The sequence below is a fragment of the Pelophylax lessonae genome (genome assembly GCF_965119305.1).
Source record: "Pelophylax lessonae genome assembly, chromosome: 5".
NCBI classification, from domain to species: domain Eukaryota; kingdom Metazoa; phylum Chordata; class Amphibia; order Anura; family Ranidae; genus Pelophylax; species Pelophylax lessonae.
The window spans coordinates 325,023,299-325,048,966 of NC_138772.1; the positions used below are offsets into that span (position 1 = coordinate 325,023,299).

General features: G+C 46.1%; 1 protein-coding gene across 1 annotated transcript in view; it reads right to left on the reverse strand.

Moving 5' to 3' along the window:
• Positions 1-18,258: 18,258 nt before the first annotated feature.
• Positions 18,259-25,668, reverse strand: part of LYRM4 (LYR motif containing 4) — a 230,012-nt gene continuing 222,602 nt past the window's right edge. The window contains exon 4 of the mRNA XM_082257349.1: positions 18,259-18,543. Within this exon, the coding sequence (XP_082113475.1) occupies positions 18,481-18,543 (63 nt within the window). The 3' untranslated portion in view covers positions 18,259-18,480. The remainder of the gene's footprint in view (positions 18,544-25,668) is intronic.

Consider the following 25,668-nt stretch of genomic DNA (forward strand, 5'->3'; position numbering starts at 1 on the left):
ACGCCTGATGTGATCAACCCTTTGCGAGGTCCATCCGTAAGGAAAAATAGTAAGGTTGATTTCCTAAACTTCTACTACTCGGTTGCCGCAAGATACACCCTGATCGCCCGACCCACATCCAGAGAGTGCAAGGCAATCTCCTTAGGATGTTCTGGCTTAGAACACAGGGAAGGCAACACAATGTGTTTATTCAGATGGAAACCAGAGACAACCTTAGGAAGGAACGGCTGACAAGGGTGAAGTCCCATTTGATCTCTGTGAACCCCCAGGTAAGGTGGACAAGACAACACCACCAGCCCCGACACCCTGCATGCAGAAGTAATAGCCACCAAGAAGGCTACCTTCTGGGACAATGTAAGCAAAGGAAGCTTGTGAACATTTCTGAAAGGCGGGTACTGGGGAACCGACAGCACCAAATGAAGATCCCACGGAGGCAACGGAGATAGTACTGGGCAGCCAAGTGGCGAACCCCCTGAATAAAGGTGCGAACCAAAGAATGTGTAGCTAAAGGATGGCAAAAAAAAGACTGCCAAGGCCAAAAACCTGGCCCTTGACGGTACCCAAGGCAAGGCACTGCTCAACACCTCGTTGGAGGAATGCCAAAATCCGAGCCATCGAAATGGAACGAGGATGGACCCCAAGAGACTCACACCACACAATGTACACCTTTCAGCGCGATGGTAAAATCTTCCTAGAGGTAGATTTTTTAGTCTTTTACAATGTGGGAATCCCTGATTCAGACAACCCCCTATCCTGAAACACCTGGCCTTCAATAGCCAAGCCGTTAAAACCAGCGACTGTAAAGCAGGATGGAGGATTGGCCCCTGGGCCAATAAATCTTCTCTGAGAAGAAATCTCCAAGGGCATCGGCGACCAGCCATACCAGATCAGCAAAGCCAGTCTATAGCCACTAGGATGACCGGATCCCTTCTGCCTTGATCCTTCACAGGAGACTTGTCAGAAGTTTCAGCGGGGAAAAGGCATATATCAGAAGATACTGGCTCCAAGGAAACACCAGTGTGTCTGTGACTTCGGCCAGAGGATCCCGAGACCTTGCCACAATTCTATGTACCTTCCTGTTGAGATGAAAGGCCAATAGGTCCACCTTGGGAGTTCCCCTCTGGAGATACAGCTGAACTTTAGAAAGCCGGTTACCTCCCGAGCCACCAGGACACTTCTTGTGCCCTGTTGGTGATTAAAATCCGACCCAGATAGTCCAACTTGGTGGACGGAACAAGAGCAGATTTTTGCAAGTTCAATTTCCAACCAAACTCCTACAGAGTCCACACAGTAATATCCAGGTCGTCCTTTAGAGCAGTCAGAGACTCTGCTCGCAGAAGAAGAAAGTCCAGGTACCCAGTACCACAATCCCAAGAAAATATACTTACCTTACTTCCTCTTCCTCCCCTCGGCGGCCACGGCGATTTGTCACTTCCTGGCTTGCAATGATTCCTGGGAGCTGAACGTCATCTCTCCCAGGAATCAATGCGCCTGCACCGGCCCCGACGTCAATTCCGGTGCAGGCCCCGTCATACCTTGCTAAACAGCTTCTGGGCATGCCCAGAAGCTGTGCAGGGATGACGCTGCGGCACCGGAAGTGACGGGGGCCGCTGCAGTGCATCGTGGGACCGAAGAAGACGGAAGAGGACACAGAAGAAGATCGCGCTGGCTTCAAGCTGCCCACACCTGAGATGGCAGCGCTAGACAATACATTATCAAGGTAAGTATTTCTTCTAAAATGTAAGTGCAACCCGGGACAGATCAGAGGCTAGCCATTGTGGAATGCACTAGCCCTGACTGTCCCGGGGGTATTTATATTAAAAAAAACGTTCCCAGGGTGGAACTCCGCTTTAAGGATATCATCCAGGAAGATCCAAACAGGCGATCCCCAAAAAAGGGGATAACAGATAAGGCCCTCCTGGAAGACTGGTCCGCAGACCAGCATTTCAGCCATATCATGCGCCGAAGGACCTTTGCTGTCAAGGACAGCCTAGAAACCAAGGGAGCCACATCCGGAGAGGCACCACAAACTGCAACCCCTGGACCAACTGGTCTGCCAGCTCGCAAGGGCAGGGGGAAGCTGTTTGCACCTCCAGATCCTGACGCAAAAGCTTTGCCCACTCTGGTAAAGTCTGGGACACCAATGCTATCATGAACACCAGCCTAAGGACCGAACCAGGCTACAAACTTGGCGGATCAAAGTTTCGACTCTCCCGTCAAAGGGGTATTTAAAAGCTGGAGACTCCTCCACCGGAATTAAAGTGGAGTTATTCGGCCTGAAAACCTGGGAATCCACCACAGGTGGGACTGGCCATGTTTTTTAAACAGTGACTCTTTAAAGGGATACTATCTAGCGAAAACGCACAGACACTGACATAATGAGTTTGGGTCACTAATTTAAACGACAATTTTGTCAATTAGGTGGAAAAAAGGGAGACCTTTTGCCGCTTTTGGGGAGCTGCGGGTACCAAAGGGGACTGGCGCCGCTGATGCAGCAGTAGCTGCATCCTACAATTTGTAAAGTTGCCTGCACCGATACAATCAGTGCATCAACCAGCGCCATTTAATGCGTGGCTGCAGTAGAAGAGAAATCATCCCCTTTATCATCAGAGCACTCGAAGCGCGCGGACGCAGACCCAGTAGGGTCGCTACATACTAAGCTCACCCTGAAACATAACAATCAGGATTGTTGCATAGACACAAAACAGGCAGGTGAGGGTCGCCGACCCAGGACCCACGAATGGACCATCTACTGGACCCCGTGAAAAAACAAATAAAAAATGGGGTCGCCCTTCAAGCCTCTTCATAGAAGCCCATGTGAAAATAAATAGCCCCCTTACAGAGGGCCGCCCGCCATGACGTGGACACGCAGGCAAGGAACCCAGAGGTTCTGCAGCACTAGGGGGGTGCCCTACGCAAAATGGCGTCATGCTGTCATCGAACAAAGGTGATCACCCCCACAATGCCCCCCCCCCCCTACGCAGGAAAGGAAGGTGCCAAGCTGGCCACAGGGCTTAAATATAGGTGGAGGCCCAGCCTCAGAGATCCCATCCAAGGGGAGGCAGATGGCCACAGGACACTCACCGGGGGAAGCCCCCCCGGCGGCGCCAACTCGGCCGCAAGACCCAGTAGGCCGCAAGCCGCGGCCCAAACTTCTGAGGGCGCCCCACCGCCTGGGCACAAAGCCCACCAGGGCTGACCACCCAAGAACAACGGGGGAGAGGGCGGATGCCCAAACGGAGGGTGGTGGCTCCAGCCACCCTCACTAAGGCCTCCCAAAACAGTGTCCGGCCGGTAGGCGCATCCGCGGATGTGAATCCATTCGCTCCCCCAGCCCAACACAACAGGCGGGAGCCCTTAGGACCCCCTGTCCAGGTCACTAACCCCCCAGGGTGGCGAAGGACCCTGTTGTAACCCCCAGTGTGCACCCAGAGAAAACCGGTTAGCAGCTGCCCCAAAGGAAGCCACCCTTCAGAGCACATGGCAAAAGCCAGCTCTAGGGAAGACTCACTTTGACCCTAAAGGGGCTAGGAGGAGGGGAACCCGGGGGTCCCACCGTCCCAGGGAGGGGCCCACGTCCACCCCAAAACCCTCAAGGGGAGGGGGGATAACTACTTACCATACTGTGGAACCGGGTGTGGGCACCGCTCCAGACAGATCACCTCTCCACCGGAATGGGGGTGCTGTCGGGCAGAAGGAATGCCGCGACTCAGGCCGCGACCAGGTCGTATGCGTCCTTGAGAGATGTTCAACTCACAGGCCAGCCCCTAGTGGGCACAAAAAACAAGGTGTGTGAATTGGGTGGAAATAAAGATGTAGATCCAACCCCACTTCACCAAAAGGAGGTGATCAAATATAGGTACCAATGATACACAATGATAACTGAGGTGCTGTGAAAATATGAAAAATATTTATTAGGCACTTATGCCTGGTGAAGGAACTGAACACATATATGAACACAAGACATCATATAAAATCAATTAAAAACACAAGAAGTGAATATGCATCAATCTGGGACCAGGAACATAAAAATAGTGGTGCGGTTCAAAGCATGAGGTAGGGTTACCATACAAAGTAGAGGGTATGGGATGCTCCGGTCATGTGAGGGTCCTTGACACAGCGGAATGTAATCCTGTATAGCAAAGAGTGTAGAGCGGATACACTGTGGCAGGACCAACAATCAAAAGGAAATTTAATTAGATCCTCTGGAGCAGATCCGGGGTCTTAGTTAAGTGATAGTTGGTTATCCAGTCATAAACTGTGCTATTGTTCCATGGTAGGAGAAAGATTCCTCCGAAGTAGTAATTGGGGCACAATTGGTGATGATATCCCTAAAAATGCGAACCAGCCCAAAATGGTGTAATCCCCTCCAATAGGAGCCGTAGGGACTGATGCTGGGGGTATGAGCTGTCCACAAGGTTGTCAAGCAACAGACCAAAGTGTATGCGGGGATGCAAAATGGTAAAGTCCTCCGTGCTAAGCAATAGAAGAACCATGCACCGTAATGTATGCGGGCCAAGTAGAGCAAAAGTTCATACCTCCGTGTTTGGTGAAGTGACCCCGCCGGCTCGTGTAGTCCTCCGACGGCGTTTTCCCTTCCTTGCTGGCTCAAGCCTCCTTCCAGGTAGTGACGTATGGGTCCGTCGATACCGGCCCGACGTCACATCCGGTATAGCGAGCAAAGTGCGGGGGGAGCCGTGGTTGAGCTGGTGGTACAGGGGTCTGAGACACACCAGGGAGGTTGGTCCAGATGATGCAATTCAGCTAACGCTGCCGCTGACGCGTTTCACCGACCAGTGGCCCTTAAAAATGAGGGAAATAACTTAAAACAACAAAAAAAAACAAATCAGAAAAATAAAACAATGTTCTTCATCTGTGAAGGACGAGGCCCATATGGAGTAGGAGGGAGGTTGAGGTGGTGGTGGATGTGGCGGTGTCATAGGCGTGCGCACAGGGTGTGCCTGGGCACACCCTAATCACCTAGGGCACATTGGCATTATCGCTCTGTTTGCCAGTGAGGAGATGGGAAAGATCTCCCTCGGACCTGCTCTGCCATAAGAGAAGTGCCACACACTTCTATTTCACTTTGCCAGCAGGGAGAGTAATGTATCGTGGCCATGTACATGTAGGCAAACACATGCATGTGTATTTAAACTTTGGGGTGCACACCCTAATGCAATAGGCTGCGCACACCTATGGGCGGTGTAGGTGGAAGCGGCGGTGGAGGAGGATGAGGTAGCCAACACTGCTTTTTTTCAGTCATTTTAAATGAGGGTACACCCCAAAAGAGTGAGAAAGAGCAAAAATAGAACAATGGCTGGGTAAGGTCGGTATCCATCTCTATTCTGCACAAGGTACGGAAAAGTCCCGTGGGATCCATGCCTGGTTCATTTTAATGAACGTGAGCTTGTCCACATTGTCTCTGGACAGGCGGCTGCGCTTGTCTGTGATAACGCCCCCAGCCGTGCTAAATACACGTTCAGATAATACACTGGCTGCAGGGCACGCCAGCACCTCCAAGGCGTAAAGGGCAAGCTCAGGCCATGTGCCCAACTTGGAGACCCAGAAGTTGAAGGGGGCAGACCCGTCATTCAGTACGTCTAGGCGTGTGCACACATACTGCTCCACCATGTTGGTGAAATGCTGCCTCCTGCTAAGACGTTCCATATGAGCTGCTGGTGCTGCTGTTTGTTGAGGCGTGCTGACAAAGCTTTTCCACATTTCGGCCATGCTAACCCTGCCTTCTGAGGTGCTGGCGGTGCCCTGGTTGCATTGGCGACCTCTTCCTCCTCTGCCTTGTGCTTCCACTGTGGCCCCGCTGTCAGATGGGAATGCAAGCAGCATCGCGTCTACCAGCGTGCGCTTGTACTCGCGCATCTTGCGATCGCGCTCCAGTGAGTGAATTAAGGATGGTACTTTGTCCTTGTAACGGGGATCCAGCAGCGTGGCCACCCAGTAATCAGCACAAGTTAGAATGTGGGCAACTCGGCGGTCGTTGTGGAGACACTGCAGCATGTAATCGCTCATGTGTGCCAGACTGCCCAGAGGCAACGAAAGGCTGTCCTCTGTGGGAGGTGTATCGTCTGTGTCCTCTGTATCCCCCCAGCCATGCACCAGTGATGGCCATGAGCTGGCCTGGGTGCCACCCTGCTGTGAACATGGTTCCATCTCCTCCTCCATCTCCTCCTCCTCATCCTCCAGAACTGTGCCCCTGCTGGACAATTGTGTCCCTGGCGTTTGTGTGTGCAGGAACCCACCCTCGGAGCCCCTTGCGAATGACTGCCCTGAAAGCCTTGGAAATGTTACCTCTTCATCCTCCTCCTCCTCCTCCTGTGCCACATCCTCTTCCATCATCGCCCGAATTGTTTTTTGAAGGAGGCATAGAAGTGGGATAGTTAAGCTGACAACGGCGTCATCGGCACTGGCCATGTTGGTGGAGTACTCAAAACAGCGCAACAAGGCACACAGGTCTCGCATGGAGGCCCAGTTATTGGTGGTGAAGTGGTGCTGTTCCGCAGAGCGACTCACGCGTGCGTGCTGCAGCTGAAACTCCACTATGGCCTGCTGCTACTCGCACAGTCTTTCCAGCATGTGCAGGGTGGAGTTCCACCTTGTGGGCACGTCACATATGAGGCGGTGAGCGGGAAGGCCGAAGTTACGCTGCAGCGCTGACAGGCGAGCAGCAGCAGGGTGAGAACGCCGAAAGTGCGCACAGACGGCCCGCACTTTCTGCAGCAGCTCTGACATATCAGGGTAATTTTTAAGGAACCTCTGCACCACCAAATTCAGCACATGCGCCAGGCAAGGGATGTGCGTCAAACCGGCTAGGCCCAGAGCTGCTATGAGATTTCTCCCGTTATCGCACACCACCAGGCCGGGCTTGAGGCTCGCTGGCAGCAACCACTCATTTGTCTGCTGTTCCATGCTCCTCCACAACTCCTGCGCGGTGTGTTGTTTTTCCCCCAAACAGGCAAGTTTTAAAACTGCCTGCTGTCGTTTACCCCTTGCCGTGCTGAAGTTGGTGGTGAAGGTGTTACGCTGACCGGATGAGGAGGCGGTAGAGGATGAGGAAGCGGAGTAGGAGGAGTTAGGAACAGGAGGCAAACTGAAGCGACCTGCAATCCTCGGTGGTGGAAGGACATGCGCCGAATTGCTATCCGCCTCAGGCCCATCCGCCACTGCATTTACCCAGTGTGCCGTTAGGGAGATATAACGCCCCTGACCGTGCTTACTGGTCCACGTATCGGTAGTTAGGTGGACCTTGGCACAGATGGCGTTGCGCAGTGCACACCTGATTTTTTCCCCCACTTGGTTGTGCAGGGAAGGGATGGCTTGCCTGGAAAAGTAGTGGCGACTGGGCATGACGTACTGTGGGACAGCCACCGACATAAGGTTTTTAAAACTGTGCGTCTCCACCAGACGGAATGACAGCATTTCAAAGGCCAAGAATTTTGAAATGCTGGCATTCAGGGCCAGGGATCGTGGGTGGGTAGGGGGGTACTTCCTCTTCCTCTCAAGTGTTTGGGAGATGGAAAGCTGAACGCTTCCACGGGACATTGTGGAGATGGTTGGTGACCCAGGTGGTGGTGTTGCTGACAGATCGTCTGTTTGCGGGGTGGCAGGTGCCGGTATCACTACAGATGTGGATGGAGAGGCCGAGACTGCAGCAGAAGAGGAAGCAGGAGGAGCCAGAGACCTTTCTTGGTTTTGAAGGTGTCTACTCCACTGCAGCTCGTGCTTTGCACTTAGATGCCTGATCATGCAGGTTGTGCTCAGGTTGAGAAGGTTTATGCCTCGCTTCAGGCTCTGATTGCACAGGGTGCAAACCACTCATGTCCTGTCATCAGCACATTTTCTGAAGAACTTCCACGCTAGAGAACTCCATTGAGCTGGCTTTGGTGCGCTCGTTCCCTTGCTGCGTTGGGCAGTAGCAGGCGTAGTTTCTAGGGCACGGCCGCTCCGCTTCTGCACCCTGCTCCCCCTTCTGCTGTGCTGGTGGCTCTGTGCGACCACCGCCTCTTCCTCCAAACTACTCAGGTCACCTGCATGACCTTCATTCCATGTGGGGTCGAGGACCTCATCGTCCTCCACATCATCTTCCACCCAGTCTTCACCCCTGCCCTCCTTGTCGGTCTCCACAATTCTGAATGCTGCAGCAGTTGGCACCTGCGTTTCATCATCATCGGAGACGTGCTGCGATGGTCCTTCCATGTACTCATCTTGAGAAATAAGTGGTTGGGCATCGCTGCACTCAATCTCTTCCACTTCTGGGGCAGGGCTAGGTGGATGGCCCTGGGAAACCCTGCTGACAGAGTCCTCAAAAAGAAGAAGAGACTGCTGTATGACTTGGGGCTCAGACTGCTTGCCTGATTTGCAAGGGGGTGAGGTGAAAGACGGTTGGACATTGGCTGCAGGTGCCAACTCTGACCTTTCTGCAGTAGACTGGGTGGGAGACAATGTGAAGGAACTGGAGGCACTGTCAGCAACCCAATCTACTATCGCCTGTACTTCGTCTGGCCTCATCACTTCTAGAGGCGCATTATGCCCTACCAAATACTGCTGCAGGTTCTGTCGCCTACTCACACTTGAGGAAGGTGTTTCACTTGTGCGTGTAGCTGGCACAGATCGACCACGTCCTCTCCTTGCAACAGGAGCTCTACCAGCAGCACCACGACCCAGGCCACGGCCCCTATTTGACGGTCTCCTCATATTTCTGTAATTAATGATCTTGCCCTAGAAAGGTGTTTATTGAATAGCGGAACAAAACAACAACAGTATCGCACGGGTGTATCTCACAGTCAAATATGCAAACTATGCCGCAATTTCATTTTTTTTACCCCAAAAGGGTGTCTATTGAATAGCGGAATAGAAAAAAGGATAAAAAAACGGTGTATCTCACACGTACAAACACAGACTAGGCCCCGATTAAAATTTTTTGTACCCTAAAGGGAGGATGAGGAAGAGGAGTAGGAGGAGTTCGGAACAGGAGGCAAACTGAAGCGCCCTGCAATCCTTGGCGGTGGAAGGAGATGCGCCAAACAAATTTAAAAGGTGTATCTCACACGTACCGATACAGACTATGCCGTAATTAAATTTTTTACACTCCAAAAGGGTGTATATTGAATAGCGGAATAGGAAAAATTTTATAAAACGGTGTATCTCACACGTACAAACACAGACTAGGCCCCGATTACTATTTTTTGTACCCTAAAGGCAGGATGAGGAAGAAGAGTAGGAGGAGTTTGGAACAGGAGGCAAACTGAAGCGCCCTGCAATCCTCGGCGGTGGAAGGAGATGCGCCAAACAAATTTAAAAAGGTGTATCTCACATGTACCGATACAGACTATGCCGTAATTTAATTTTTTACACTCAAACAGGGTGTATATTGAATAGCGGAATAGGAAAAATTTTACAAAATGGTGGTGTATCTCACACGTACAAACCCAGACTAGGCCCCTATTACTATTTTTTGTACCCCCAAAGGCAGGATGAGGAGTAGGAGTTCGGAACAGGCAGGAGGCACACTGAAGCACCCTGCAATCCTCGGCGGTATGAGATGCGCCCCAAAAATTGGAAAGGTGTATCTCACACGTACCGATTCAGACTATCCCGCAATTTAATTGTTTTTACCCCAAAGGTGCAGATTGAATAGCGGAATAGAAAATATGATATCAAAAGGTGTATGCATCTCACACGTAGAGACCCAGACTAGGCCCAAATTACTATTTTTTGTACCCCCAAAGGCAGGATGAGGAGTAGGAGGAGTTCGGAACAGGCAGGAGGCACACTGAAGCACCCTGCAATCCTCGGCAGTATGAGATGCGCCCCAAAAATTGGAAAGGTGTATCTCACACGTACCGACACAGACTATCCCGCAATTTAATTGTTTTTACCCCAAAGGTGTAGATTGAATAGCGGAATAGAAAATATGATAACAAAAGGTGTATGTATCTCACACGTACCGAGACAGACTATCCCGCAATTTAATTGTTTTTACCCCAAAGGTGTAGATTAAATAGCGGAATAGAAAATATTATCAAAAGGTGTATGTATCTCAAACGTACAGAACCAGACTAGGCCCCGATTACTATTTTTTGTACCCCAAAGGCAGGATGAGGAGTAGGAGGAGTTCGGAACAGGCAGGAGGCACACTGAAGCACCGTGCAATCCTCGGCAGTATGAGATGTGCCCCAAAAATTGGAAAGGTGTATCTCACACGTACCGACACAGACTATCCCGCAATTTAATTGTTTTTACCCCAAAGGTGTAGATTATATAGCGGAATAGAAAATATGATATCAAAAGGTGTATGTATCTCACGTACCGACACAGACTAGGCCCAAATTACAATTTTTTGTACCCCCAAAGGCAGGATGAGGAGTAGGAGGAGTTCAGAACAGGCAGGAGGCACACTGAAGCACCCTGCAATCCTCGGCGGTATGAGATGCGCCCCAAAAATTGGAAAGGTGTATCTCACACGTACCGATACAGACTATCCCGCAATTTAATTGTTTTTACCCTAAAGGTGTAGATTGAATAGCGGAATAGAAAATATGATATCAAAAGGTGTATGTATCTCACACGTACAGAACCAGACTAGGGCCTGATTACTATTTTTTGTACCCCCAAAGGCAGGATGAGTAGGAGGAGTTCGGAACAGGCAGGAGGCACACTGGAGTGCCCTGCAATCCTCGGCGGTATGAGATGCGCCCCAAAAATTGGAAAGGTGTATCTCACACGTACCGATTCAGACTATCCCACAATTTAATTGTTTTTACCCCAAAGGTGTAGATTGAATAGCGGAATAGAAAATATGATTTTAAAAGGTGTATGTATCTCACACGTAGAGACCCAGACTAGGCCCAAATTACTATTTTTTGTACCCCCAAAGGCAGGATGAGTAGGAGGAGTTTGGAACAGGCAGGAGGCACACTGAAGCACCCTCAAATCCTCGGCAGTATGAGATGCGCCCCAAAAATTGGAAAGGTGTATCTCACACGTACCGATACAGACTATCCCGAAATTTAATTGGTTTTACCCCAAGGGTGTAGATTGAATAGCGGAATAGAAAATATGATATAAAATTGGTGATTTATCAATAGCACATGTGAACAGCAGTGTCTTATATCAGTCAGCTCTGCTGCAGGCTATGGAGGGAAAAAAAAAGAAAATTCCCCTTTTAAGTTTGTAATTTTTAACTAGATTAGTACAGACTATGCCACAATTTAATTTTTTTAACCCAAGGGTGTATATTGAATAGTGGAATAGAAAAAAGTGTATAACTTTTGAAATCACTCAATAATAGCACATGTGAACACAGCAGTGTATTATCACAGTCAGCACAGCAGCACTGAAGGAAAAACGCTGCACACAACTGACTGATAAAAAAGACTTTTTTCTCCCTCCTCCTCAGCGGGCAAAAAGATTGTGTTCACACCACCCCACACACAGCAAAATCGATGTGGACCACTGACCCTGCCTATCTCCAGACTCTCGCTAAAAGGATCGATAAGATCGGTCACTGCCGGCACTGCAAACCCCCCCCCACACAGCAAAATCGATTGTAGAACACTGACCCTGCCTATCTCCAGCCTCTCCCTAAAAGGATCAATAAGATTGGTCACTGCCGGCACTGCAAACCCCCCCACACAGCAAAATCAATTGTAGAACACTGACCCTGCCTATCTCCAGCCTCTCCCTAAAATGCCCTAATATCTCGCCCTGCCTGCAGCACTCCGACCTGTCCCTCAATTCTTTTCGGACACAATATGATTTTGCCTGTCTGTCCCTAATCAGCAGCCAGCACGTATGATGTGTGCTCTGTCCCTGTACTACAGCAGAATGACGCAGCAGCGCTCGGTCTCGAACTTATAAAGACTTGGTCACATGCTTCAGATGGCCAATCACAGCTACTAATACATTTGTAGGCATGGCTGGGATGGCTTAAGGCACACCAGTTAAACGCTTGTTGATTGGCTGTTGAAAGCCCGCCATTAAAAGCGCGCCAATACATACAAACCCGGAAATAAAATGACCGAACACAGATTTTTACCCGAACATACAGTAAAGTTTTCGGGTCCGTGTTCGGGTAACAAAAATCCAATTATTCGGTACGAACACGAATAATACAGTCCGTGTTCGCTCAACACTACTCACTACTGTACATTGTAGCAAAGTGTAATTTCTTCAGTTTTGTCACATAAAAAGATATAATAAAACATTTACAAGAATGTGAGGGGTGTACTCACTTTTGTGAGATACTGTGTGTGTGTGTGTATATATATATATATATATATATATAGTTATAGTTTCCCTTTACATAATGTCCATCATAGCACACTTCGAAAATCTAGAAAGTTCTCTCCTGTATAAATAGGACAGCTAAAATTGTTTTGGTCTCTATTGGCACAATAACTGCTGCATTAACTTGCATTATTGAATCACATGGAAGCATTCCAGAAGCAGCTTTTAAAACAGTATTATAGACACTTGAAATATAATTATATTGTACTGTACATTAGTGTAGTTTTTTGTTACAGTGGGGCCAAAGTAGAAAGCTTGATGTACTTCACTGGTTGCTGCAAACATTTAAATCCATTTGGATAAAAAGGAAGGAGCCCACGTTGTCCAAAGAACTGTATCTTCTAAAGCACGTGTCCAAAACAAGGCCTTCGGCCGAATGTGGCCTGCCAGGCTATTTTATGTGACTTTCACGCCTCTCCTGCAGCTGCGGCACCACCGCTTGTTTCTGTCCAATCTTGTCTTAGAAGTTGGCAGCAGAGAAGAGGACAGAACTCCTCCACCAGATTTTGCACCTCTCTGTGCAGCCACAGCACACCCTTGTCTTCTCCTCCCCTTGTGTCAGCATTCAACACACTCTGGCAGCTGACTCCAGGCTTCTTCTCAGCAGTGGGACAAGTTAAGGGGGTGCAGCGTGAAGTAAGGGAGGGTGGGGGATACATGATTTCTGATGGTTGGGGCTCTTGACATCTAGTCTTAAAGATACAACCGGCTTTTTGAAGGCAACCATAATGCTAATGGGGCCCGCAATGACATTGAGTTTGACACCCCTGTTCTAAACGTATGGTTCATAGGCGTTTATTAAAAAGGAGCAACATGTACATTAAGCCAACATGTTTCTTGCAAATAAACTCCCCCTTCTTCAAGGCTGTTCTTGCATACTATTTGATGGGAACCATTCCCATTAATGGATATGTTGGATCAAATTTCAGAAACCAGGATGGCAGGATGCCAGCTTTAGTTGCATAGGCATGTTCCCCTCAAACTGTGCGCAGCAACAGCTCTGAAGAAGGGGGAATCTATTCCCCGAAATGCGTTGGCTTGATGTATGGTATATGTTGCTACTTTTTAATAAAAAATCTATGAAACCTACTTTAGAAGTTGCCATTCTCTGGACACTAGTCGCTCCTTCTTGTTTATCCATGCTGAAATGACCATGAGGTCTCACATAAAAGGTAGCAGCTCACTCCCCAACAGGGCCCATCATCCATCACTGGGCACTATCCACAGGAAGGCATTCCTTCCTTTTTGCCCAAATGAATATGTACCCAAGACCAGTGACCATCTTGGTCAGTCCAGCGTGGTCTCCAACACAAGCTTGATACTCTCCAACGTTTAAGCCCAGGCTCCCCTTTCTTGCATTTTCTTTATAAGCACACTATTAATCTGCATGTTGAAGGCAGCAGTTTTCTATCTGCTTTATTGAGAGCCTTTTGCAATTCACGTCACATATCTTTTGGACTCCCAAATATACACTCACTGGCCACTTTATTAGATACGCCTTGCTAGTAATGAGTTGGACCCCTTTTCCCCCCAAAACTGCCTTTATTCCTCGTGGCATAGATTAAACAAGGTGTTGGAGAGATTTCTGACATGGAAGCATCACACAATTGCTGCAGATTTGTGGTCTGCACATCCATGATGCGAATCTCCCATTCCTCCACAGCCCAAAGGTGCTCTATTGGATTGAGATCTGATGACTGTGGAGGCCATTGGATTACAGTGAAACCAATTTAAGAAGATTTGAGCTTTGTGACATAGTGCATTAGCCTGCTGGAAGTTGCCACCAGAAGATGGGTACATTGTGTCATAAAGGGATGGACATGGTCAGCAACAATACTCAGGTAGGCTGTGTCATTTAAACGATGCTCAGTTGGTACCAATAGGCCCAAAGTGTGTCAAGAAAATATCCCCTACACCATTACACCACCACCAGCAGCCTGAACTGTTGATACAAGGCAGGATGGATCCATGCTTTCATGTTAAATTTGCCAAATTCTGACCCTACCATCTGAATTTCGCAGCTGAAATCGAGACTCGTCAGACCAGGCAACATTTTCCTATCTTCTAATTTCCAATTTTGTTATGTCTGAGTGAATTGTAGCCTCAATTTCCCGTTCTTAGCTGACAGGAGTAGCACTCGACGTGGTCTTCTGCTGCCCACCTGCTTTAACGTTTGATGTGTTGTGCTTTCAGAGATGATATTCTGTCTACCTTGGTTGTAACTCTGACCTCGACAAGGCATTTCCGTCTACACAACTTCTGCTCACTAGATATTTTCTCTTTCTTGGACCATTCTCTGTAAACCCTAGAGATGGTTGTACATGAAAATCCCAGTAGATCCGAAGTTTTTCTAAATACCGTATATACTTGAGTATAAGCTGACCCGAATATAAGCCGAGGCACCTAATTTTACCACAAAAAAGTGGGAAAACGTATTGACTCGAGTATAAGCCTAGGGTGGGAAATACAGCAGCTGCTGGACCCAACTGGACCACCACGAGACACAAAACAGGGGCTGCGGGCATGGTACAGGAGATGGTTCAGGCATGGTACAGGAGATGGCACAGGTCATGGTACAGGCATGGCACAGGTCATAGTACAGGCAGGGCACAGGTGATGGTACAGGCATGGCACAGGCCATGGTATAGGCATGGCACAGGCATGTCACAGATGATGGTATAGGTATGGCACAGGTGATGGTATAGGCATGGAACAGGTCATGGTACAGGAGATGGTATAGGCATGGCACAGGTGATGGTATAGGCATTCCACAGTAGGTCAGCCAGTGACTCGAGTATAAGCCGAGGGGGGCTTTTTCAGTATAAAAAAACATGCTGAAAAACTCGGATTATACTCGAGTATATACGGTACTTAGACCAGCCGTCTGGCACCAACAACCATGCCACGTTTGAATTCATTCAAAGCCCCTTTTTTCTCCGATTCTGGTGCTCAGTATGAACTTCAGCATGTCGTCTTCACCACATGTAGATACCTAAATTAATTGAGTTGCTGCCATAAGATTGGCTGATTAGCAATTTATGTTACCAAGCAATTGAACAGGTGTACCTAATAAAGTGGTTGGTGAATGTATATTACCAATACAACAAAAAGTTCCACTGCAAATGGATTTTTTTCTATTTTTGTTAAAATGAGTTAAGGTTCAATTTACAAGTATTCACAGATATATGAACCTCCAACCTTGTCTTGGCTGTAACAGGGCAAGCTTCTGTTGTTATTGGCTTACATGAGTTCTCTGGATATTCCTATGATGAATAAATAAAATAGCAGACAAAGAACTCAACCTCTCCTGCCTCTGCAGTACTAAATGCTGGGGGCTCCACCCTGGGCTCCAGCCAGCAGTAATGATGTTTTGTGAAGACTTGCTCTTTACTAAAATGGATAATAAGGATTTCACAAAATTTAATTTGGGTTGTTGTTTGAGATCATGACCCTAAGGATGCAGAGATCGTTGGGAATCTCCAGTAAATTCCACTGTGCACTGTATAAAGAAAATAACGGTCTGCAACAAAAGAATGACATTAAACATATAGCTAACAATTTTTAATTCATCATAGTTTACTATTATAACAAAAACCATATAAATGCGATCAAAGCGCATTATGAAACAGATATAAGGAAAAATCAAAGTAACACTCTCCATATAATGATAAATGATTATCTGATGATCAAGTGGTTTAAGGCCATCTGCGGTTGATGATTTGATACACTATGTTGCTTTCTAAACTGACACATAAGGGCTCACTTACATAGGTGCTCAGCCCAGTGCAGCACCGTTTATTTACTATTACTGGGCTGCTAGCAGGCAACCCATAGAAAGTAAATTGGTACACAGTCACTGTACAGACTCAATGCAGTATAAGTGACGGTTCACATTTGTGCGATGCGGGAACGCTGCGAATATGCAGCGTGATCCCGCATCGCATCCGCACCTCTGGCAGTTCACACTGCCATATGCGATACGCAGGGGGTGTCAATTAAAAGTTAATGACACCCCCAGTTGCGATCGCATATTGCAAGTTCGCACAGAATCGGATCGCACTAGTGTGAACCACTATGCGATCCGATTCTGCTGCGGATGAAAAAAAGCCTCACGTGCATGTTTATTGCGGATGCAGTGCGAATTCAGCCATACAAAGTGTATTGCTGAAATTCACACCGCACATGAGATCGCATGTAATTTAGGAGCAGTGCGCTCCCAATTACATGCGATCTCTGCAATCGCACAAATGTGAACCGGCACTTAAACCCAAAACCAAAAATGTAATATATTGCAATTACCAATCATTAGATAGGTGGCTGCATTAATTTTCTTTTTCTTTTTGTCTTTTTTCCCCGCTTTCATCTGGTGATCTTGCCAGTAACACATCTCTTGTATTAGAGTGCCCCCACTGATTAAAGAACACAGGGTTACCTTTGGACAGCAGCATTGTTAGTCTGGGGGGGGGGGGGGAGTGGTCTGAAGCCAAACTCCAGCTAGTACTTTAAAAGTAGTTAAAACAATTTTTTTTTCTTTCAGGATAAAGGTTTTGCATATATAAATAAAAACCGATCATTGTAAGCACCTCTACCAGTGTTAAATGATTGGTCTCATCTCTGTAAACTGATACATCTGGAGGAGAGCTTGTTCTTTTGAAAAACAACAGACCAACTGGCCAAATCACCATAAGAAAATGAAAAAAAAGCAAGCCAGAGAAAGAAAACTAATGCAGCTATCACATCTAAGAATTGGTAAGCTACAAAATAATAAATGTTTACTTTTAGGTTTAATACTGGTTTAAGTTGCCCTGGAATTTGGCCAGTTCTGCAGGGACTGTCTGAATTTTAATCCATCTATGGCTTTTCCTGCTCATGAGAAGTTGATCTAATGATCAATTTCTCACAAACAGGTTTGTTGGAAAATTTTGGTTTGATCAGCGCTTTATGGAATCTGCAGAAGGAATCAGTGCATTCTGACAGTGGCGGAGTCCCCGATGTCAGAAAACAATAACATAGCGGGGACGATTCCTCTATCCACATTGCTTGTGCAGATGGGGGAATCCGTTCAGTTTTTTTTCGTTCAGCCAATTGACCCATGTATGCCAAGCTTCACCCACACAGCCGAGTTTGACAGATACACAGGGACGGGTGTCTAGACCTGGAGGTAGAGCCTGTGCACCCTGCATACCTGTCAAACTCTGTGTTTCCCTACAACCAATGCGTACCCATTCACTTTATATGGGCTGTCTGCAAGCAGGTCAACAGTATTAAAAAAAAAGGAACCAAACCTGCATGTGCCCACTTAAATGAGCCCTAAAACATGGAGGTTGTATAGTTACTACTGCCCTGTATTTAAAATAGCATTTCAATTTCAGAAATATTTTTTACATTTTTTTTGTTTTTGAAGGATTTACATTTCTCGGGTTGTTACTGTTGTATGTGTCCCTGCTGGAGAGATTTACCCTTTTGATTGCTTCAAAACTAAAAGTGAGGGAAAATCTAAGATTTTGAGTTGTTGCCAGAACAGAAATAGAGGGGAGATCTTGTTGAGGTGACGTCTGACAGAGAGTCTCCCTCACTTTAGAGATAGATAGATAGATAGATAAGATACGATAGAATCGATTACGGTAGATAGATAGATTAGATACGATGATAGATAGAATCGATTACGATAGATAGATTAGATACGACGATAGATGCGATAAGATAGATAGGATAGGATTCACTAAATGGAATACCTGCAGGAGTCAGGAAACAACTAAAGATGTAAAGACACAGACCACTGGAAAGGTAAGCATACCCACTTTTCTATTACAGATGTAGCAAAGCTTATCTTAATGTCTGATGTCAGCTTTTACTTGGACAGGAAGAAAGCGTTGCCTACCATTTATATGGTCCTAATGTTATTTTACGCCAGTGAGCACATGTAGGATTGCATGTGATGTTTTTTGGATGCCCGAGTTTCCATCTGCATGTACAAGACAGTAAAGATAGACTCTTGTTTGTTTAAATAGTTAAACATTAGTACAAAGTAGCATTTCTCCCACCAAAAGTAGATTAATTAAAATATAGCAGCTAGAAAAACAAGAGTCTTATGCAATGTGAAGATTTGAGAAGGCGCGGGCAGACGCAACAGTTATTCAATACGGAAGTTCAAAGAACGATGATCATTTTCTGGCATCACTGGCTTTCCGATGATTCAATGACTAACTTCTGAGTGGTATATAGATGTCCAATTGAAGCCTGCAATTACACAGAAAAAAAAAGCATATCAAAAATCTGAAACTAAGTTTATTGAAAATTACATTTCTGGGTGTAGCAGCCTCCTCAGCACCCCCTTATACTTACCCAAAGTCCTTTTCTTTCCAGCGATGTCCAAAAGTCCCTTGGCAGTCCAGGACTCTCCCTCCAGATTGGCTGGGACACAGCCATTGTCTCCCGTGGCTGTCAAAGTCAAAGTTAGCCAATCAGGAGAGAGAGGGGCCGGGCCTGGACGGCAGCTCCGTGTCTAATTGGACACAGGGAGCTGCAGCTCAGCTCAGGTGCCCCCATAGCAAGCTGCTTGCTGTGGGGGCACTTAATAGGAGGGAGGGCCAGGAGCAGGAACAAGGGACCTGAGGAGGATGCAACTGCACAGAGGAGGTAAGGGGGTAAGTAGAAGATATTTGTTATAAAAAAAAGAAAGAAATGAGATTTTACAATTACTTTAAATATCAAGTATAAACATATCTATATAAACATGATTTTTTTTTTTCTTTCAAATTACTATGCTAGGTTTAGGATAATATGGAAAGAAATTGACACGCACTATAATGTATACAAATTTACTATACTTTGCATTGATATATTATACTCTCTGCATGCAAGGGTTATATCCACAATGTGTCTATTCAAAGAAATAACTGGTTTGGGATTTACAAGTTTTTTCTATTGTAGCTTTCCTGGTGCTTTGACTTTCATACTGATGCATACTGTGCAATGGCTGGAAAAAAGACATGCTTTTTGTAAGCAGCCAGAACATTGTATTGTACACAAAGCTGATCATGAAAAATAAAGCAGAAACCTTTTTCATGCAGCCGTCAGTTAAAGCCATCTTTCTGTTAAAGCGGAGTTCCGGGCACAAAATTCAATTTCTAATAATTACTGCATTGTATTCCTTACTCTCCGCTGAGTCAGAATTGGATATTCCCATAGGTTTTTTTTTTTCACTTACCTGTTTACAGAGGTTTGTATACTCACCTTTCAAAGGACTTCCTCCCTCCTGTGCCTCGGCTCTCCTCGTCACTTCCTGCCGCAATGCGTCCTGGGAGCTCTTCCTCGGCCCTCCCATGATGCACTTTGCAGTCACATGGGCGGCCGACCACTGTTCTCATTTCTTGACTCACAGGCCTACGCCCACTGGAATCAGGAAGAAGGGAAGACATTTCCCCACAACGGACTCGGCAATCCACAACAAAGATGGCGCCGCACATCAGAAATGATATAAAGTAAGATTTTATTCTTGCAAACTCATTATTTCACCATTCTAACCAGGATTAGCGGATGTATCGATGTGTAAGGGTGATTGTTAGGGGGAGATTGAAAAAAAAAAAACGATTCTGTGCCCGGAACTCCGCTTTAAATACAAAGTAACTACACACAGTAATGATGATCTTACACTAATATATCGTTTACACCAGTGGTAATCAACTTGAATGAATTGAACTCAAAATAAATGGTCTGTAACACGTCTCATAGGTCGAGACATTGCGCCGTGCGAGGATGTTAATGAGGGACATGTGGACTCAGCTCTTGAAAAGCTCTCTCTGCCCGTGTATTCCATTTCACCACAATGGATTTGGTCTCTTTAGTGAGATCTGTAAGTGGAGCTGCTATAGTCACAAATATAAAGAAGTAAAGTCAAAGCTCACTTGGTTGTATTTCTCCTGTGGAAAACAGGAATGCAGTTCATTCTGAACTCCTGGGACCCCCTTTCAGCAGACAGCGGGCTGAAGCCCGCTGTCCGCTGACGTCACAGAGCTGGTTCCGACTTGGGAAAGATCACAGCCATATGGCTGGGGTCCGCTCACATGCCTGGACCAGCACCCGGCTCAGCTTCTCAGCGGGCCACTGAGAGCCTAAGCCGGCAGCTCCCGCCCCCTCCACAGCCCAGCACTCCTGCGAGTAACAGTCACCAGCTCTCTGCTCAGGGAGCTGTGAGAACTGAACGATCAGCTGTGTTTGATTGCTCGGGTCTCTTTTAAGCACAAGCATCTGCCATCCTTTCATCCCTAGAAAGGCTTTTTATTTTTTTTAACACTTCCTTGGGTGAACTTTTAAGTCTTGTCCATTAGAGGCCACTGCCACTGACCATTAACATGAAAGTGTTAATAAAAAAAACACACCCACTGACCATGAGTAGGTGGAATGGGGTCACACAACACTGCTACTGAGCACCAGTGCAGAAGGGGGATATTACTGATGGGGTTTTTATTGTGGCTACTCACACTCCTGCTGGGTGTTATTATTGCGTCCACTGACACCAATGTTAAAGGTTATTACTGTGTACTCTGACATCAATCCTGGGGGGATTTTTCTGAAGTCACTGCAACCAATGCTGGGATTTTATAATGTGTCCACTGACACTGATGTTGGGGGTTATAGTTGCTTTCACTGACACCAGTGCAGGGGGTTTGAATTACGGCCACTGACACCAATTATAACTGCAACTTCTTCAGTGTGCATTGCAGTATGTTACAGAAAATGTAGCAGGACTGAAATTTATTTTCAGGGACTGAGGTGCATTACAGCTTATTATTTTGAATGGGCTGCCTAACTCCTTGCAATGCAACTCAATGCACTAAAACGCAATCCTATCGTGCCGCCCTCTGGAAGTATTGGGGTCTACACTTAATGACCTTTATAATTTTCAAGTTGACCATCAATGCCTTTATGAGTTACCCAAAAACAAACAGGCAGGACTTTACACTAAAGAGGACTAGCTACCATTTGTATGTGAGAAAACCAAAACATTACACACACACACACACACACACACATATATATATATATATATATATATATATATATATACATACACACACACACACACACATACAGTAAAACCTTGGATTGTGAGCATAATTAGTTCCGGAAACATGTTAGTAATCCAAAGCACTCGTATGTGAAAGCAAATTTCCCCATAAGAAATTATAGAAAATAAATTGATTCGTTCTACAACAATTTATTCATAAGCCCTTCAGTCTATAGTACGTATAAAAAGATTAGAGCAATGTTGTGTAACCATAATGTCCATCAACAAATGGCAGCTTCCACAAGGGGATTAGAAGAAAAATCCAGCAGGAACTGCAGAGTGTAAAAGAGAAGAGAGGCGCCTCTAAGTGTAGCAATATGGTTCCATTTAACCACTTGCCGACCGCCGCAAGTACATTTACTGCGGCAGTCAGCCCCTCCTGGGCAAAGCGAGGTAGTACTACGTCACTCGCCAAGGAGCCTGTAGGGGGCGAGCGCGCTCCGCCGAAGGCGCGCTCCCACCCCCGCTGGTTCACGGCCATCCCCACACAAGTGACCGGCAGCTCCGATGTCCGCCAGTCACTCGCGATCTCCCGCTGGAGAGGGAGAAAGGCAGGCGGCTAATGTAAACAAAGCCGCCTGTCATTCTCCCTGGTGTAACTGCAGAGACTATACGATCCTGCTATATAGGATCGTATGTCTCTGTGGTTACATCAAAAGCCACGCCCCTTAACAGTTAGAAGCACGCCCCTAGGGACACACTTAACCCCTGAATCTCTAATAAAGTTAACCCCTTCCCTGCCAGTGTCATTTTTATAGTAACAGTGCATATGTATAGCACTGATTACTGTAGTAATGTCACTGGTACCCCCAAAAGGGTCAAAAATGTTAGTCAGGGGTCCGATCTGTCCGCCGCAATGTCACAGTCCCTCAAAAAGAAAAAAAAAAAAAAAAAAAAAATCGCAGCTCGCCGCCATTACTAGTTAAAAAAAAAAAAACAATAAAAATTACAAATCTTTCCCTTAGTTAGTAAACGCAATAACTTTTGCGCAAACCAATCAAAATACGCTTATTGCGATTTTTTTTACCAAAAATATGTAGCAGAAAACAAATTGGCCTAAAATGTAAAAAATTTTGATTTTTACATTCTTTTTTTTTGGGAATTTAAAAATGTGAAAAATATTGTTATTTTTTAAAAATTGACGCTCTTTTTTTGTTTATAGCGCAAAAAATAAAAATCGCGCAGGTGATCAAATACCACCAATAGAAAGCCCTGTTTGTGTGAAAAAAAGGATGTCAATTTAATTTAGGTACATCGTTGCGTGACCGCGCAATTGTCCGTTAACGTCACGCAGTGCCGAATCGCAAAATAGGCCCTGATCTTTGAGCAGCCAAATCCTCCGGGGCTTAAGTGGTTAATGAAGGTACAACATTTAGCAACTCACAGGGTGGATGATTAAAACAGGCACATCTAAGTATGCAGGCATCTGGGGTAAAGCGGTCCACATAGACCGTGCTCCTAACCACTGGCTCTCACAGCTGTCAGTCTGCAATCGTGACGGGGAAGACTACCCTGCAGTACAGCATTCAGAAAGCGAGGCTTGAAGCGCTCATGGAGCGCAGTGTGGAAGGAATGATGTCGATGGCGGTACGGAGGATGGTCTATGTCAGGGATCTTCACACTACGGCCCTCCAGCTGTTGCAGAACTACATGTCCCATGAGGCATTGTAAAACTCTGACATTCACAGACATGACTAGGCATAATGGGAATTGTAGTTCCTGAACAACTGGAGGGCCATAGTTTGAAGACCCCTGGTCTATATGGACAGCTTTACCCCAGATGCCTGGATAGTTAGATGTGCCTGTTTTAATCAACTATGTGAGTTGCTAAATGTTCACCACTCTTCTCTTTTAAACTCAGCTGTGACGTGACGCTACTTGTATATCAAAACATCGCTCATTTATCAAGTCAAAATTTATAAAAAAAAATTGCTGGTCTTGCAAAACGCTCTCAGACCAAGTTACTCCCAATCCAAGGTTTTACTGTATATTGAATCAACTAAGTTTCCTGCACTAATATGATGTTTCAGGTCTGTCTACACCACCTCCACCAGTTTCTATTTCTGAGTTAAAACTGCACAGATTCCCACCAGCCCAGAGCTGGCATATGAGATGTGATTCATGCAGCTCCAGCTCTCCGTTCCCTGTGTTGTGTATGTCATAGAAGGACTAATCACTCATAGAGGACTAATCACTCCTCATTAATAAAGGAGATTACACCCCTTTTGTTAACTAGGAGCATCATCTGCTCCATTTTTTAAGTTTAAGCTAACCCCAAAACAAAAATTTACCTCATGAACCTTGTGGCCAAAGGAAGCATCGGAGGATGCCATCAAATCAATCTGATAGAATTTTGTAAAAGTGTGCACGGACGACCAGGTTGCCGCTTTACACACCTGAGCCACAGAAGCCTGATAGCGAAAAGCTCAAGAGGCACTTAGTGCTCTAGTAGAATGTGCCATCACAGGGAAAGGAGGTACCTGACACTTCAGTGAATAGGCCTGAACAATAGTCTGTCTGATTCATTTGGAAATGGTTGCAGCAGACGCAGCCGAACCCTTACTAGGTCCCTCATCCATCGTGGCGAGGCCTGGGCGGACCACAACCTGCGCACGCTCGTTGGCCAGGCCGGGAGACCATAAGGATCTAGATTATCCGGTGTAAAACCCCAGCCCGGCTGTCGCTTGTAGTTCACCAGGAGGATCCCCCTGACGCTAGCTAGCGATAGTGAGTAAAGAAAAATAAACAGAAACATTTTTTAAAGAAAATAAAAAAACTGAGACCGAAGTCCTAGCAGGGAAACCTAGGTCCTACTCCTAACACTAGGCAGCAAGGAACTGATTAGTAAGCATGATGTGTCTGGGGTAATGTCTGAGGGGACAGCCCCTAAGGGTGTGTCTAGTGAAAAGTTTTTCTAATATTTTCACTGCCTAGTTTACTCCTGTAGGTGACGCATTACCCATTTGTGAGGAAACTATGAAGTGGCTGTGTCTGTGAGAGGACGTAAGAGAAAAAAAACACTGTTTTTTAAAGTGGTAGTTTTGCCCGCTTTGTGATTTTTACCCACAGGTAAGCTTATAATAAAGCTTACCTGTAGTTAAAATGAATATCTCCTAAACGTGCACTGTTTGGGAGATATTTACCCTGGATGCAGCCGGTGACGTCACCGGGGCATGCGCTCTGAAGGTCCAATATACTATGCCGGACCTTCAGAGCTTCATATAAGAGCCTCAGTGATGTCATCGCGGATCTGGCCACTCATACATTCGGAGCCCGCGAACCCAGAAGAAAGTCCACGGGAACCTGGAATCCCTGTCAGAGGTAAGGGCTTCGTTCTAAGGTATTTTATGTCACACATACTAGTACATTATGCAATTGCCTCTACAGGACTTTTTATTTTTTTTAAACTACTGCAGTTTACTACTGCTTTAAGGATGTTTGACTTATTTTTCAGCCTCTAAACGCCCTTCTAGGTTAGCCTATGTGGCCATGCACACATAGTTGTTACAGGCATATTGGAAGAGGAGGCTGAGATGGAAAAGAAAGCCAGCTTGACGCACCTAAATGCCTGTAAACATGTCTAAATATGAATTCAGCGACAAAAAAAAAAAAAAAATGAAATTAAAAAGATTAAAACCTTGTAGAGCTACTTATTTTTAGACAAATAGAATAGAAATAAAGAAAAATGACTTTCTTCCATAAGACTAAACACAGTTGCCCTGTGTTGTATTTATGTTTATAAATGAGAATAGCATCATATTTGGTTGGCTGCCATGTGACAGAGGTCAAGGTTTCAACATTTTCATCACAGTTCGGTTGCTGAAAACAAGCTCTTCCTTGAAAATGTAACTCTACTGGGTCTACTAGACCAAGAAAGGTAAAATAATTGCCCCAGCATTGACAATGCTAATGCTTATGCATATATTTTCAATCATCGTGCCTAAAAAATGTATTTGTCCTTTTTGTTTAAAGTAGAACTCTGGAAAAATTTGACAAAATGTACTCTTGCAGCAATCCCTCACACTGTAAGGACCTATTCACACTATTTGTGTTCAGGATTGCTCTTCAGAGAGCATTTAACAGGTGGTATCCCTTTGATCCCTGCACTAGCGGGCCGCAACTGAGGGCATTGTATTGCAGAGTCGTCCCCATTCACTTAAATGGGTCGTGTTTGGCTGTGCCCTTGTCTCTGCAGGCCTACCAGGTGAGTCCGTACAGACGCTGCTTCTCTATTCCCTTTATATAAGCTGCCTACACACTACTCCCAAATAATAAATAAAAGGCTCTTTATGCTG